Raw genomic sequence first — 16,257 nt, forward strand, 5'->3', positions numbered from 1 at the left:
TGAAGAAGTAACATTATATAGTGATACATGTGGGGGACAGAATCGCAATCACTTTGTTGTTCACTGTGTCCAACATATTCCTCACATCAAGTGTATAAACCACAGATTTCTCGAAGTGGCCATTCAGAAATGGAATGTAATTCCATACATGCATCTATCGAGCATGCAAAATGCCTCACAAAAGTACATGTTCCATCTTCGATGTTGATGGAGAACGTGTTAATTGGCTTAATATAAAATGGATTTAAGTTCGTAAAGACAAAGAATACAGTATTTTTGTGAACTATGGTTTTGATGTTAGATTAATGCAGAAGAAATGCAGAAGCAAAGAAAAGTCTCTTAAGACTCCACAGAGAAGCTTCCAATATCTGCTGTAAACAAGGGTGCCATAGTCACAAAATACGCCCGTTTACGAAAGCTTTAGATGGAGATGTGGGCATTATGGATAAGTGTTATCTAGCAAGCAAGTTTTTATTCTTGGCACTGTGTTGTTAAATGAACCTTAAAACAAATCAGTAGGGAAGATATGCACAGGATGTGTGACCTTGACCTTGGTCGCAGGGACCTGAATTTTATGCACGGCACTCAGCCTCACAATGATGAACATTTGTGCCAAATTATATTGAAATCCCTCTATGCATGTAGAAGTTTTGCTCCAGACAAGCGTTTTTCTATGAGCTCTAACTGTGACCTTCACCTTTGACCTAGAGACTTGGTTCATGTGCAGGGCACTACGTCTCATGGTGGTGAACAATTCTATAAAGTAACATTAAAATTCCTCCATGCATGTAGAAAATATGCTCCGGACAACATCTGGATATTTAATCATCTCCAGTGACCTTGACCTTGCAAATATTAACCTAAATTAAATGTGTCACACCTGTAGTCATGATAGTTACCATTTGTGCTACAATCCATCAATAAATGATGACTAAATGGTCCCTATACACATCTTCATATTTTTATCTAAACTTTGACCTCTATGTGTGACCTTGACCTTGGCTGCAGGGACCTGAATTTTGTGCGCGACACTCCGCCTCACAATGGTGAACATTTGTGCCAAGTTATATTGAAATCCCTCTATGCATGTGGAAGTTTTGCTCCGGACAAGCGTTTTTCAATGAGCTCTAAGTGTGACCTTGACCTTTGACCTAGTTCATTACGTGACATGGCTTCTCATAATGGTGAACATTTCTATGAAATTTCATTAAAATCCCTCCATGCGTGTAGGAGATATGCTCCGGACAAATCTGGATATTTCATCATCTTTAGTGACCTTGACCTTGTATATATTGACCTAAATTATATGTATCACAGCCATAGTCTTGATAATGACCATTTGTGTTACAATCCCTCAATAAATGATGACTAAATGGTCCATATACAAATCTTCATATTTTTATCTGAACTTTGACCTCTATGTGTGACCTTGACCTTGGCCGCAAGGACCTGAATCTTGCGCGCGACACTCCGCCTCACAATGGTGAACATTTGTGCCAAGTAATATTGAAATCCCTCCATACATGTGGAAGTTTTGCTCCGGACAAGCATTTTTTAATGAGCTCTAAGTGTGACCTTGACCTTTGACCTAGAGACCTGGTTCATGTGCGCGACACTGCTCCTCATAGTGGTGAACATTTTTATGAAGTTTCATTAAAATCCCTCCATACATGTAGGAGATATGCTCCGGACAAAATTGGACGCCGTCCGCCCGCCCGACCGCCCGCCAGGGGCGTTCCCATAATACGTCCCGTTTTTCAAACGGGCATATAAAAAGGCTGATTTTATGTCACTTGTTGCCTCTGGGACAATACCGAAGGAGTACGAATCATACTTTGAGTCATTGCCATGCAGCAAATCTGTAAAAGACAAACTTCCAATGTCTTTTTTGCGTTTTTTCTCGAAATCTAGAAAATGACAGTTATTACCTTTTACCTTTGAACCGTCGTTTTTTAAGTAATCTACAAAACAAATCAATTTGCAAATTGGGGTTTGTTCTCACAAGATTTTGTATTTTAGCCCTGTCACGACAAAACCAACATAATGGCTTTGCGACCAGCATGGATCCAGACCAGACTGCGCATCCGGGCAGTCTGATCAGGATCCATGCTGTTCGCTTACAGACCCTGTAACAAGTAAAGAAACTGATAGCAAACAGCATGGATCCTGATCAGACTGCACGGATGCGCAGGCTGGTCTGGATCCATGCTGGTCGCAAACGCATTATGTTGGTTTTGTCATGACGAGGCTCATTTATTCAAGATACATAATAGCACACTTTGGTGTATTACCTAAAAATTCTTGTTGTTTTTTTTTTGGAAGCATTTTAGGCTCTTACTAAACTATGCCAATAATATAGTTTGCACTCAATAAAGTGCCTGTAATGCACACTGACATCTATTGAAAGAATAAGGCTCAGGGTGTTCACTAGCCATGAAATCCTGAGGGTCATTTTGACTAAGTTTTACTGGCTCAAAGGCCAAATCCCCATGATTTTAACAAAATTTGACCCTCCAGTTAAAATCCTGAGAGTCAAATCAGGCATTTTGGCAATTTGAAGGGTCAAAGAGTCATTTCAAGGGTCAAACGGACACCCTGAGGCTAAAGTTTTTAAATTAAATATTTTGCAAAAAATCATAAACGAAACATCATCGTTTCTTTTTATGGTTGGTTTTTACGTCAATTTTCACACATTTTTGTCACCTCTTAGTGGTTGAATCACCAAACTGGCTTTCCTTGGTAACTAACCATTGATTACCAATTTCTCTACAAGTGACAGGTTGCTAATCCTGCATAATGTCTGAGTCAATGGCAAGAGACAAACTACTTTTTGACTCAATGTTGGAGATTACGTGTCACAGAGAAACTTCACCTCGCATAAGGATCAAATTTGAGACCCCTGGATTTCAAATCTGATGCTCCCTGGACATCACACAGTAGAGCAATTAGAGCATTGTTAAAACAAAAATTTTGAAGCTAACAAAATAGTGGCAAAAAGAAGTACTTGAAAGCCTGATTTTGCTAAAAATTAAATGGTTAAAAAAATGCACTCAAGATTAACGAGGCCATTTATAACAACTATTAGTAACTTACTTGTGGTTAATTTGATGTTTCATCACATGAGGACCAATCATACTTGGCACCATTAATGATCCTGTATAACACACAAAAAGTACATCATAAACTTCAAAATACAAACAACATTCTATAGCAATAAAATTATCAAAAGGGTACAATATATTCAATAGAAATTTTTGTGTTTGCTGCAAACTTAAAATTCAAAATCTTCAAGGAAAGCAAATGTCTAGCTTATTTTAAACACTTTTCTTTTTGTCTCATAGTGAGAAGTTGTAGTGAGGTTTTATAAATCATATATATATTTGTGTGGCGGCATGGCCGTGTGGTTAACGCGTCGGACTAGTAAACTCATGATCGCTAGCCGCATGGGTTCAAACCCCGTCAGGGTCAAGTCGTTGTTTCCTTGAGCAAGAAACTTTACACTCATTGCTCAGTACTGGTTGGTTCCAGGAATGGATTCGAAAGTGTGTCTATAAGCTTATAGCTTTCTACACAATCGAACTAAAATAAATTCTGTATAAACCAAATCATATATATAATCTAATACTTCAGAGTTCACTTCCTTTACCAAGTTGGACATGCATCGATCAGGTAAACATAGCTGTGACTCGAGAAGGACTCAGTTTCATTATCATAATGGGTTGAGTGACAGAAAACTAACCACAGTAGAACTTTGGTAAGTCAAAGTTAAACGGACTTGTGTAAAAATTTTGACACATCGGGACTTCTACTCATGAATAAGTCTCAATTTAATGACAAAATTTTGAGCCGTTAACAATAACATTTATAAACAAGTTACAAAAGGAAAGGGGGGTAACTAAACCAGCTTATGGTAAATATATCCAATGTGATTATCACGCGTGACCAGGTCACGGAAGTTAGCAAATGAAACAAATGAAATTTTGTTGCTCATCATTGTATTTTCTCTAGTCTATAATACTCCATCTTATACCAATTTACACAAGCTTAGATTCTCAGCTTTCCCCAAAAGTTTTTGACCATAAAATATCAATAACATACCATCTGCTAACTGGCCTTGTACATAAGGTGGGGAATGGATTGGTGAGTTGACTACCGGTGAGGCCGGTCCACGACTACTTCTACCAGTTTCATGCTCGTTAGACGGTCGTCTAATCGCCAGTATGTCATGACTGCCACCTATATTCACGTAAGTATTACTGCCTAAATTTAGCTCCTTAATGTGTTTCTTCTTACCGGACCTATAAAATAAAATATACAACAATGACATTACTATTTTCTGTAAATGATTTACTAGCTAAACTTGTCATAAACCAGTGAAATATAGCTTCAATTCACATTTTCCAGAACTTATAAACTTCTTTATTCTCTAGAATGTATTGTACTGATACTAATTAGTAACTAAGCTTAAAGGGACTTCAGTGGACTTTGATGTTACCAGAACAATTAATTTAAACTTACTCACCACATCCCATTTTATGCTTGAATTATTATTTTTTTAGGTTTGACCAATAACTTGCATTTTCCTGAATAATTATTTTCACTGTGCAAATGACCAAAAATGGGTCAAAGACAGAAAAGGCCGGGTTGCATATGTATACAAAATATCATGAGGCTGTAATGTTACGAAAAAAATTTTCCATTGACCCATTAATGTCGAAAATTTAATTCAGTAGGTAAACAGGAAGTGGATTAGCTACACACCTAAAATCGAATCCCACAGTATGGGACAATGTGTCAATGCTGTATGCCAAATATCACAAGGCTGTGATTAGTAGTTTCTGAGAAAAATGTTACGAAAATTTCCTACCATTGACCATTAATGTGAACAGGAAGTGGATGAGCTGCAGACTTGAAATCAAATCCCACAGTATGGGACCATGTGTCAATGCTGCATGCCAAATATCAAGAGGCTGTGATAAGTAGTTGCTGAGAAAACTGTTACGAAAATTTCCTACCATTGACAATTAATGTAAAAAAATCTAACTAATTTAACTAAGTGGATAAACAGGAAGTGGATGAGCTACAGACCTGAAATCAAATCCCACGGTATGGGACAATGTGTCAATGCTGTATGCCAAATATCAAGAGACTGTGATAAGTAGTTGCTGAGAAAACTGTTACGAAAATTTTCTACCATTGACTATTAATGTCGAAAAATCTAACTAATTTAACTAAGTGGATAAACAGGAAGTGGATGAGCGACAGACCTGAAATCAAATCCCACAGTATGGGACCATGTGTCAATGCTGTATGCCAAATATCAAGAGGCTGTGATAAGTAGTTGCTGAGAAAACTGTTACGAAAATTTCCTACCATTGACTATTAATGTCAAAAAATCTAACTAATTTAACTAAGTGGATAAACAGGAAGTGGATGAGCGACAGACCTGAAATCAAATCCCACAGTATGGGACCATGTGTCAATGCTGTATGCCAAATATCAAGAGGCTGTGATAAGTAGTTGCTGAGAAAACTGTTACGAAAATTTCCTACCATTGACCATTAATGTCAAAAAATCTAACTAATTTTACTAAGTGGATAAACAGGAAGTGGATGAGCGACAGACCTGAAATCAAATCCCACGGTATGGGACAATGTGTCAATGCTGTATGCCAAATATCAAGAGACTGTAATAAGTAGTTGCTGAGAAAAATGTTACAAAAATTTCCTACCATTGATAATTATGTCGAAAAATCTAACTAATTTTACTAAGTGGATAAACAGGAAATGGATGAGCGACAGACCTGAAATCAAATCCCACAGTATGGGACAATGTGTCAATGCTGTATGCCAAATATCAAGAGGCTGTGATAAGTAGTTGCTGAGAAAACTGTTACGAAAATTTCCTAGCATTGATCGACCATTAATGTCGAAAAATCTAACTAATTTAACTAAGTGGATAAACAGGAAGTGGATGAGCGACAGACCTGAAATCAAATCCCACAGTATGGGACCATGTGTCAATGCTGTATGCCAAATATAAAGAGGCTGTGATAAGTAGTTGCTGAGAAAACTGTTACGAAAATTTCCTACCATTGACCATTAATGTCGAAAAATCTAACTAATTTAACTAAGTGGATAAACAGGAAGTGGATGAGCGACAGACCTGAAATCAAATCCCACAGTATGGGACAATGTGTCAATGCTGTATGCCAAATATCAAGAGACTGTGATAAGTAGTTGCTGAGAAAACTGTTACGAAAATTTCCTAGCATTGATCGACCATTAATGTCGAAAAATCTAACTAATATAACTAAGTGGATAAACAGGAAATGGATGAGCGACAGACCTGAAATCAAATCCCACAGTATGGGACCATATGTCAATGCTGTATGCCAAATATCAAGTGGCTGTGATAAGTAGTTGCTGAGAAAACTGTTACGAAAGTTTTTTTCCCCGCCTGCCCGCCGCCCGGACGCCCGCCCGCCCGCCGCCCAACATTCACCATACTATAACCCGGATTTGCACCAGTGCAACCCGGCCAAAAATGAAAAGGGTTTACATATGTATATGCATTTAAAAATTGCACAAAAACAGATTTAATTCAGAGCATATTTCTTTTCATCTTTGCATATTTTTCTGTTTTTAGTGCCCCATTTGATTTTTGTCAAAATTTCAAGTTCTGTGTTTTAGATTTTTGGATCTCTGTGGACATCCTTGAAAGGAACTCCACTGAGGTCCAAAAGCCTAAAAACATAAAATTTGAATTTCTTACATAGATCAACTGGGCGCTAAAACAGACAAATATGCAGAAGATAATTCAGAAATATTAAAAAAAATATACTCAGAAATAAATTGAAAATCATATTTTTATGCCATTCTTATTTCGATTCAAGTGAAAAGCGCTGGCAACACTTTTAATTTTTGGGTCATTTCTCACAATTAAAAAAGGAGTGAAAATGATCTGAAATTTTGCACACAAGTATTTGGTACACACCATCATCAAACAAAACATAAATCTTAAAAGGAGATTTAATACTTGACTTCAGTGGAGTTCCTTTAATAATAGAAATCCACCACAAAAAGAGATATAATAATTGGGGTATACCTGACAGGGTCTATATCCTGTACTTTATGTGCTAACTGTGACTCCTGTGACTTACTCCTGCTGATTGTAGGATACTCCGGGAATAACAGCATCTTCTTATGAGGTGGTGGGGTAATTGGATACCTCGTCTTTGGTGTGCGTACTGAAGGCGGTGTCGGTGGGGGAGTATACCTTTTAAAAAAAAGACATCATTATGTGATTAACTGATTAATCTAATATCATACAAATTTTTACTTTACATTTTAGAAAACAAATCATTTTTAAATGGTAAAAACTTTTTCAAAAGCTACTCTTTTTATATAATTCTTACTAACCACAGCATCTATTTACAAAATGGACTGGTCATTATGACTTTAACTTGCTAACAAACATGATTATAAAATTTAAATACCTATTTTAAAATTTTTACTCAATATTACATTGTTAACTCTCAAATACAACATTAAATGGAAACCATTACTATAGTATTAGTGAAAGTTTTCTTTTTTGTGCATTATAACCACTAACAGGTGCTATTTTATTTTATCTAGCGATTCCCATACTAACATCTAAACAAATTACTACATTACAATCATAAGAATAAATAAACAAAGTCCAAGCTAAGACACAACAACACTTAGCATTGTACAAATCCCATCGTACTTATTATTGAACCAGGAAGTAGAATGAGGATATAATATTTACCCTACTGATCGTAGTCTCTCATTGTGTGCATTATGTGCATGAGGCACTGGTGACGGAGGAGTACTGTGTGTCTGAGCAGGTGCACTCATTGTCGTAGAATTATCTGACGATGACAGCGATGATGTCGAAGGTCGTGGACTTCTACGTGCTAGGTAATCATAGGACGATGTGGACTCTGGGTTCGTCCAGTGCAGATCGACATCACTGTCACCCGAGGTACTGTTACTACCCGACGACTCACGCTCTGTAACAAATTGAGCCATTACTACTACATGTACATATATAATATCAGGATCCATGCTGTTCGCTTACCAACTCTTTTGCAAGTAGAGAAACTGATAGCGAACAGCATGGATCCTGATCAGACTGCAGGTATGCGCAGGCTGGTCTTGATCCATGCTGGTCGCAAACCCATTATGTTGGTTTTGTCACGACACGGCTCATATTATTATGTACTCTACTAATCTTTAATTAAATCAAGTTAATGGCATAAGGGGCTGTTAGAACAACTACTACAATTTATTAACAAGTAGCAAATGATGCGATTCATTTTTTCTACTGAATACTTGAGTATCAAACACGGACATTCAATAAAGTACTCAATCAACAGTTACTTCTTGACATCCCTATTAAAAAAGCAACGCATGCAGTGTTAATCCTCGTGTGTTAAAAAGGGACATAAATCCTTAAAATATAAGTATTCCAAGTTTCATACCGCTACCTTAAAAAAATTGTTTAAGCAATGAAAATAGCTTAACTTTTTCTTCCGAATGAACAAGCTAAAAATAAAATGCTAATAATAATATAAAAAATACAGAAATTAATTGCTACATATCAAATCATAATCCACTTTTTTGCTTTCAACGACCTGTTTTCAAATCATAAAACACAGTTAAGGACAGCCTCTCTTGATGCTATTCATGTCCAAACACTGATGTAAAAAAACTATCATTGTAATATAATACTTACGTGTGGCTATATTAAGGTTACGTAGAGACAGGTTTAACCGTCTAGCATCCTCTGCACTGGCATTATGCTTCAGAAGTTTGGTTTTTATGTCAGTCTCTGATAGTTCTAATAATGAATACAGACTCAGATTTTCCTCTTCTTTCATCAAACCCTGAAAATTTTAAAAACAATATGAGCAATTATAACGAATTTCCATCAAAGGAAATCAAAAACTGTACTTACTATTCACTGCAAATAAGTGCAACCATAAACATTCGATTTTAGAGATCGAAAATTCCACTCGTCCGCTCGTAATTATAAGTAGAATTTAAGAGAACTTGATCCAGGACAAGTAGAAAAATGTTGCCTGCACATTGGATTTAGAGGCTACTAATCCCGCAGGACGAGAGACTCTGAAAATATTTTTTCAATGCCTGGATTTATTTGCCATGTTGATGGCCTCGTTACAGGAGACAAAATTACAGATTCTCTTTTGTTGTGTTTACAGTTAGATGGATCCCTTATTTGAGCCGCGTCACGACAAAACCAACATAATGGGTTTGCGACCAGCATGGATCAAGACCGCGAAATCTGATCAGGATCCATGCTGTTCGCTTACCAACTCTATTACAAGTAGAGAAACTGATAGCGAACAGCATGGATCCTGATCAGACTGCGCGGATGCGCAGGCTGGTCTGGATCCATGCTGGTCGCAAACCCATTATGTTGGTTTTGTCATGACGCGGCTCATTTATTTGCTGTAGTGTTACCTTACATCCCCACTCCCCAGTGATATTAGAAACCACAAAAGTGACTGATAAGTGATTTTGCCATTGGAAACATTTATTATTGCTTGTACACATAAACTTCCAAATCACTTAATCTTATAAGGATATTTCTTAGAAATTCAAGACAATCAAAGAGTGTCTTTTCCCTTCTTTACAAATTTCATGGTCACTTTTACATAGAGCTGTCATTGATTCAGTGCAAAGCATATCAACGATATATCGATATCAAGTGACTAAAATCAACGATACACCGATATATTGATAATATCCTATACTCACTTGTCTGTCATTCACTTTCATACCTGTTTCAATGATTTCAGTCAAAAACATGTTCTGTACAGTGTCTTGTCCACTGCATGATTTTTTCCAGACAATATTTTTTATCACCATTGCTATGAAATAATTCCACTATATAACAAAAGCATAACATTAGATATAAATAATTGTTTCTGCATATATTTTGGGTGAATTGTATAATTTCTAGACATTTAATTTATAAGTCAAAAGTATCGATTTTTTTAAATGTGTATCGATTATTGATCGACAAAAAAATATCAACGATACATCGATATTGTCGATATCGATGACAGCTCTACTTTTACAAATGTGTTCCTAATGCATTTTCCCCCAAATTTCTGACAACTTAGCAAGTTCATAATTTGGCAATTTGTCACCAGCTTTTTGGTTTTCTTACTAACTTAATTTCATGACTAAAGAAATTTTAAATTAGGTGAACCTTATCCTGTTTCCAAACAGGTATAAAAACACACTAGAAATACACAGTAAAATTACCTTGATAGTATTTTCTGGCAGACCAACACATGAGAGCCATTGTTGTGTATTAGGGTAGTCAACTAGTTCATCATGTAAGGCATCAGAGGTTATCTTGCTCTTGATGATAATCTGTTTGCTGACATATAACACCAGTTTCCCCTGAAATTATACATAAATAATGATAATAATCTATTTGCTGACATATAACACCAGTTTCCCCTGAAATTATACACAAATAATGATGATTATCTGTTTGCTGACATATAACACCAGTTTCCCCTGAAATTATACACAAATAAAGATGATTATCTGTTTGCTGACATATAACACCAGTTTCCCCTGAAATCATATACAAATAATGATGATAATCTGTTTGCTGACATATAACACCAGTTTCCCCTGAAATTATACATATATAATGATGATAATCTGTTTGCTGACATATAACACCAGTTTCCCCTGAAATTATACATAAATAATGATGATGATCTCTTTGCTGACATATAACACCAGTTTCCCCTAAATTATACTCAAATAATGCTGATTACCTGTTTACTGACATATAACACCAGTTTCACCTGAAATTATACTCAAATAATAATGATAATCTGTTTGCTGACATATAACACCAGTTTCACCTGAAATTATACATAAATAATGATAATAACCTGTTTGCTGACATATAACACCAGTTTCCCCTGAAATTATACACAAATAATAATGATAATCTGTTTGCTGACATATAACACCAGTTTCCCCTGAAATTATACTCAAATAATGATGATAATCTATTTGGTGACATATAACACCAGTTTCCCCTGAAATTATACTCAAATAATGATGATAATCTGTTTGCTGACATATAACACCAGTTTCCCCTGAAATTATACTCAAATAATGATGATAATCTATTTGGTGACATATAACACCCAGTTTCCCCTGAAATTATACATAAATAATGATGATACTCTGTTTGCTGACATATAACACCAGTTTCCCCTGAAATTATACACAAATAATGATGATAATCTGTTTGCTGACATATAACACCATTTCCCCTGAAATTTTACACAAAAAAATCATAATCTCTTTGCTGACATATAACACCCAGTTTCCCCTGAAATTAAACACAAATAATGATAACCAGTTTGCTGACATATAACACCAGTTTTTCCTGAAATTATACATAAATAATGATGATAATCTGTTTGCTGACATATAACACCATTTTCCCCTGAAATTATACTCAAATAATGATGAAAACTTGTTTGCTGACATATAACACCAGTTTCACCTGAAATTATACACAAATATTGATGATAATCTGTTTGCTGACATAATTATAACACCATTTTCCCCTGAAATTAAACATAAATAATGATTATAATCTGTTTGCTGACATATAACACCAGTTTCTCCTGAAATTATACATAAATAATGATGATAATCTGTTTGCTGACATATAACACCAGTTTCCCCTGAAATTATACTCAAATAATGATGATAATCTGTTTGCTGACATATAACACCAGTTTCCCCTGAAATTATACTCAAATAATGATGATAATCTGTTTGCTGACATATAACACCAGTTTCCCCTGAAATTATACTCAAATAATGATGATAATCTGTTTGCTGACATATAACACCAGTTTCCCCTGAAATTAAATGCAGAAAATATCAAATTCATTTTCATTAATTGCCATACATCATTCATGTAATATATCAACAGTACATTATTGTTTACAATAGAAAACAAATGTAGTCATCAAGACAATAACACAAGACAAATTTATAAACTTGTACTAAAAGTTGCAAATAAAAAGTATTTGACTGTCTAGATTTCTGTGCCTCTTCTCCCTAGAAAAATTCTTAATAATAGTCCTTTCTTAGTGATACACTTTTGCACATGGCCAAAAGTACAGCATTTTTGCTCCAAAATTTAAAGGAAGTGCCCCATACCCTACCTATGTAAAAAAGCTTTGGATTTTTATTTCTGTGATTCAAAATTAGACATGTATGACATTAAACAAAGTCATAATCTATATATTGATTCAATTTTCAATCTTTGATGTGTATAGTTTTAACTTTGAAAAAAAAATTCTAATGAAGGTAAAAAATAAAAATAATAGATCTATTATTCCCAAGAAATTGTAAATTATCAACACAAAATATATAAGTTTAAATTGTATAAAATTTTCTAAATTCTAAAATGATAAAAAACAAAACACTTTTATCTGTCATGTGTGTACAATGATGTTTGTATTAAGTTTCCTTGTTGTTAAATGTACATTTTAATTCTTCAGGGTCTGGGTGCTATGAGATATATCTTATTATCCAGAATTTACATATTTGTAAAAGTAATTATTTAAATATAACATAAAGTTTCAAATTTTGTAAAAATGTAATTAGTGATGTAAACATACATGTCAACAAATTCCTTTATGTCCTTAATATATTATTGAAAAATGTCTAATTTATACCTCACATAGGATTGCCAAAAATGACTCATGAGCAGATGGAACCTATGTCTGTACTGTTAGTCAGTTTCTTCATTTCATACTGTACTTAACCTCAATCAGGGTGTCCGTTTGACCCTTGAAATGATTCTTTGACTCTTCAAATTTCCAAAAGGCTGATTTGACCCTCAGGATTTTAACTGGAGGGTCAAATTTTGTTAAAATAATGGGGATTTGACCTTGTAGTCGGTTTAACTTAGTCAAAATGACCCCCAGAATTTCATGGCTAGTGAACACCCTGCTCAATAAAGTACCTTATTTTTAATAAAATTGCTTTAAACCTATCTTCGCAGTCCTGCTTTGGCTTGCCCGGCTATAGACTTCACAATTACTTATCGGATCTTACTCATTTTAAACTTGACAGCTAGACAACAATTGAACATGTAGGAATGCCAGCTGAGCATAGGCTTAAATGACTAATAGTCCAAAATTGGCCAGACAATAATCTAAAAATAAATGACCAATCAGGAAACAGTTCAAAGTCACAGTTTATTCGAAATAATTAGTTATTGTAGATTTAAAATATATCATGTATATTTAATTGGAAATCAAATAAAAAACAATAGAGATTTCAATACCTAAATATGTCAGTGAAATTTTCAGTGTTATTTCTAGATGGGCGCTGTCATTTTTAACGTATTACTAATTAGGGGTGTGGATCGTCGGGTAAGTGACGATCCGATCTGATCCACAATTCAGCACATGCGATTCACAAATCGAACCACAAATCTTTTGGTTATCAAGACACCCATAAAAACATGAACATTAGTTTTGAAAACATGTTAATTTTTCTTAAAACAATACTAAACATTAATTTAATTATTCATTAAACATATTATATGCAATGCAAATATAAACTAGGTTGAAAAAGAGTTGCCCCAATATAAAATTCCACCAGCAAAATTTTCTTTCAATGAAATTGAGGAATAAGCAGTTTGTAAAACATGCCATGGCAAATTGACTTAAAGAGGTGGTACAACAAACTTGTCTAATCACATGAAAAGACAAGTATTTCCAAAAATTGGAAGTAAATTTTGCTGGTGGGATTTTTATATTGGCACGACTCTTTTTCAGCCAATACATGTACTGTAATGTCACACTGACGTATTAACTTGCGTTTTTCCTAAAAATAAAACAGTCTTCAATACATGTCACGTCATTATAGATCTATACATAGCGACTAAAAATATTTATTTATTTTCATTTAAAAACAAGTGCTCAATAAAGATAAAGTGATTCCTTTTTCGAAACTAATGACTTCCTAGCTCAGCATCATGGTGCATGTTTGTTTACTTCCTGTCTTTAAAGAGCAAATTGTATTTAGGTAATCGTTGCATAATTCATACGCAAATTGATTTTTTTTACATTTAAAGTGTAAAAAACAGCGAATGTATAATAAACAAATAAAATTGCAATCCATGATCTCTGGATTGACGAATATTCGTACTCGATTTTTCATTTTGATTCGTGATTATCCGAGTACTCGAATACTCGCCCCAGCCCTATTACTAATAACTTAATGAAAATCTGTGGGATGTTCCAAAAACAGAACAATCACAACTTTTTGGCTGAAGAATAATTATTGAGGTGTTCCAATTGAAAGCATGAATTATCGAATGACACCTTTAAAACGAAAAATGTAAAATAAAAAAATTAAACAAATTTTTTCATCTGACTTTCTGCCTTCTTTCATGTTAGTTATTTTCTTCTTAAAATGTTAGTGAAGTTGACAAGTAACAAGTTGGTATAGGGCCATCTCCATCTACTTTCTCATTTTCATTCATACTCGTCTCTTGATGTCCCTATAATGAATTGTTGGTTATGTCAACTTTATGTAAAATGGCATGCTAAGTCTTAACTTAAATAATTAAAACAAATTTTCCCATGCAACACTGGCAAAAGCAACCATGTTGAAGAATTTTTAATTTCCTACAGAAAAATGCTGTCACCAAAACATTTGTGATTCAAATACCAATTATTTAGTGGGTTTAACAGGTTCCTCAAAATCATGAAAATTTACAACTGTTTTTACCTCTGTCAAACGTATTTCTTTTTGCGTGAATTCGTCATTTGGAGCACACTGTGTTCGAAGTCCTTTGAGATGCTGTTCAATATAGTCAATCATTGACTGCAAAGTTTTCAGCTCTGTCAGAGCTTTCTCAAACTCTGTGTCTGAATCGGACATTGTTGTATACTCAAGTTATAGTGGAGCAATAAGGCATCACTGCATATACTAAATATTTAGAGAAAATATTGTTATTTTACGTGTTTCAGACGCAAACAAAATTGAAATCGACAAACAGCGATTTTGACGCCATCTTGGATTTTAAGAGTCACGCGAGATTTTATTCTCCTGTCAACTTGCGAGAACTGGTATGGTTCCTAATATTCTTAACGCTTAGCAGAAATAATACAGCGACAGCCAGATAGCATTAATTTCCCGCGAATTTGGGAGCCAGTCGAAGAAAATTTAGGAACACCTAATATTTATCAATTAAGGCAGTTTTGCGAGTGACAGATCATGTCGGAAAAGGAGAAATCAAGTCCAAATCTTCCCTGGTATGAAAATTCTAAGTAGATTATGAAATTTTTGTTTGGTGTTTTGTCGACCCACATAGTTGATTCGTCCCAAGTTACTTCGCCTTTGTGAATTATTTGTTTAAAAAGATAACGTTTAACAAATGAAAATAACATCTAATTGTTTTTTAAATGCATTTTCTCATGTTGATTGTGACATTTTATTGTGTCCCAGGTAATTAATTGTTTCCCAGGTAACAGACACTCACAGGGTTTTGGCTATATTACTATTGTTTGCATGAAGTTGATGCTCTGCGCATGTCCAGCAGGGCATTTTTTGTCAAAATTGTGCAGGGGCTTGGGCCTGTTCATTTTGTGAAGGAAAAATGCAATATGTCATAAAATTGTGAAGAAAAACAAATGACATACAGTCAATGATCCAATTCCGGACCGTGAGCAGTTCCGGCACACTTCGTGTACTTTCGTTCAAATATTTGACAAAATATTGCCAAAATTAACAAAATTTTGGTATGGTTTTATAGTATAATTTATTTCTCATAAATTGAAAGTTTTTTTTCTGCGTTGTAAACATTCCAACTCATTTGGCGCTTGGTTTTTAGAAGCAAGCATTTGAGAAAACAGACTCGCCGTAATGGCGCCATCATTGATGACTTTTAATTAGCGCGAAATAACTACATAAAAAGGTAAGTATTTTATAAAACTTTGTTATTGTTTTATGTGAAAATGTATAGCCTATCAAGAGATATAACTTTTACATGGTGGTCATGCCGAAAAAAGGTAGAAATCTTGTTTCGAGCGAGTATACATGCGTGACCACTTCCGGTGCTACATGCTACACCGGTATTCTGATTTCGTTTGTTGGGGGCTGTGTCAAAACATTTATGACGCGTCAGAATGGA

General features: G+C 34.7%; 1 protein-coding gene across 2 annotated transcripts in view; it reads right to left on the minus strand.

The window, feature by feature from the left end:
- LOC132747353 (kinase suppressor of Ras 2-like) overlaps positions 1-15,160 on the minus strand; it is a 28,292-nt gene extending 13,132 nt beyond the window's left edge. For both annotated transcript variants that reach the window (XM_060736706.1, XM_060736705.1), the window contains exons 1-7: positions 14,853-15,160; positions 10,320-10,460; positions 8,761-8,911; positions 7,792-8,035; positions 7,108-7,278; positions 4,099-4,298; positions 3,094-3,154 (exon numbers count right to left, since the gene is read on the minus strand). In XM_060736706.1, the coding sequence (XP_060592689.1) occupies positions 3,094-3,154; positions 4,099-4,298; positions 7,108-7,278; positions 7,792-8,035; positions 8,761-8,911; positions 10,320-10,460; positions 14,853-15,005 (1,121 nt within the window). In that variant the 5' untranslated portion in view covers positions 15,006-15,160. The remainder of the gene's footprint in view (positions 1-3,093; positions 3,155-4,098; positions 4,299-7,107; positions 7,279-7,791; positions 8,036-8,760; positions 8,912-10,319; positions 10,461-14,852) is intronic.
- Positions 15,161-16,257: the final 1,097 nt, after the last annotated feature.

This window comes from Ruditapes philippinarum, unplaced genomic scaffold (genome assembly GCF_026571515.1).
Source record: "Ruditapes philippinarum isolate M1 unplaced genomic scaffold, ASM2657151v2 ctg8700_1_1_1_1, whole genome shotgun sequence".
NCBI classification, from domain to species: domain Eukaryota; kingdom Metazoa; phylum Mollusca; class Bivalvia; order Venerida; family Veneridae; genus Ruditapes; species Ruditapes philippinarum.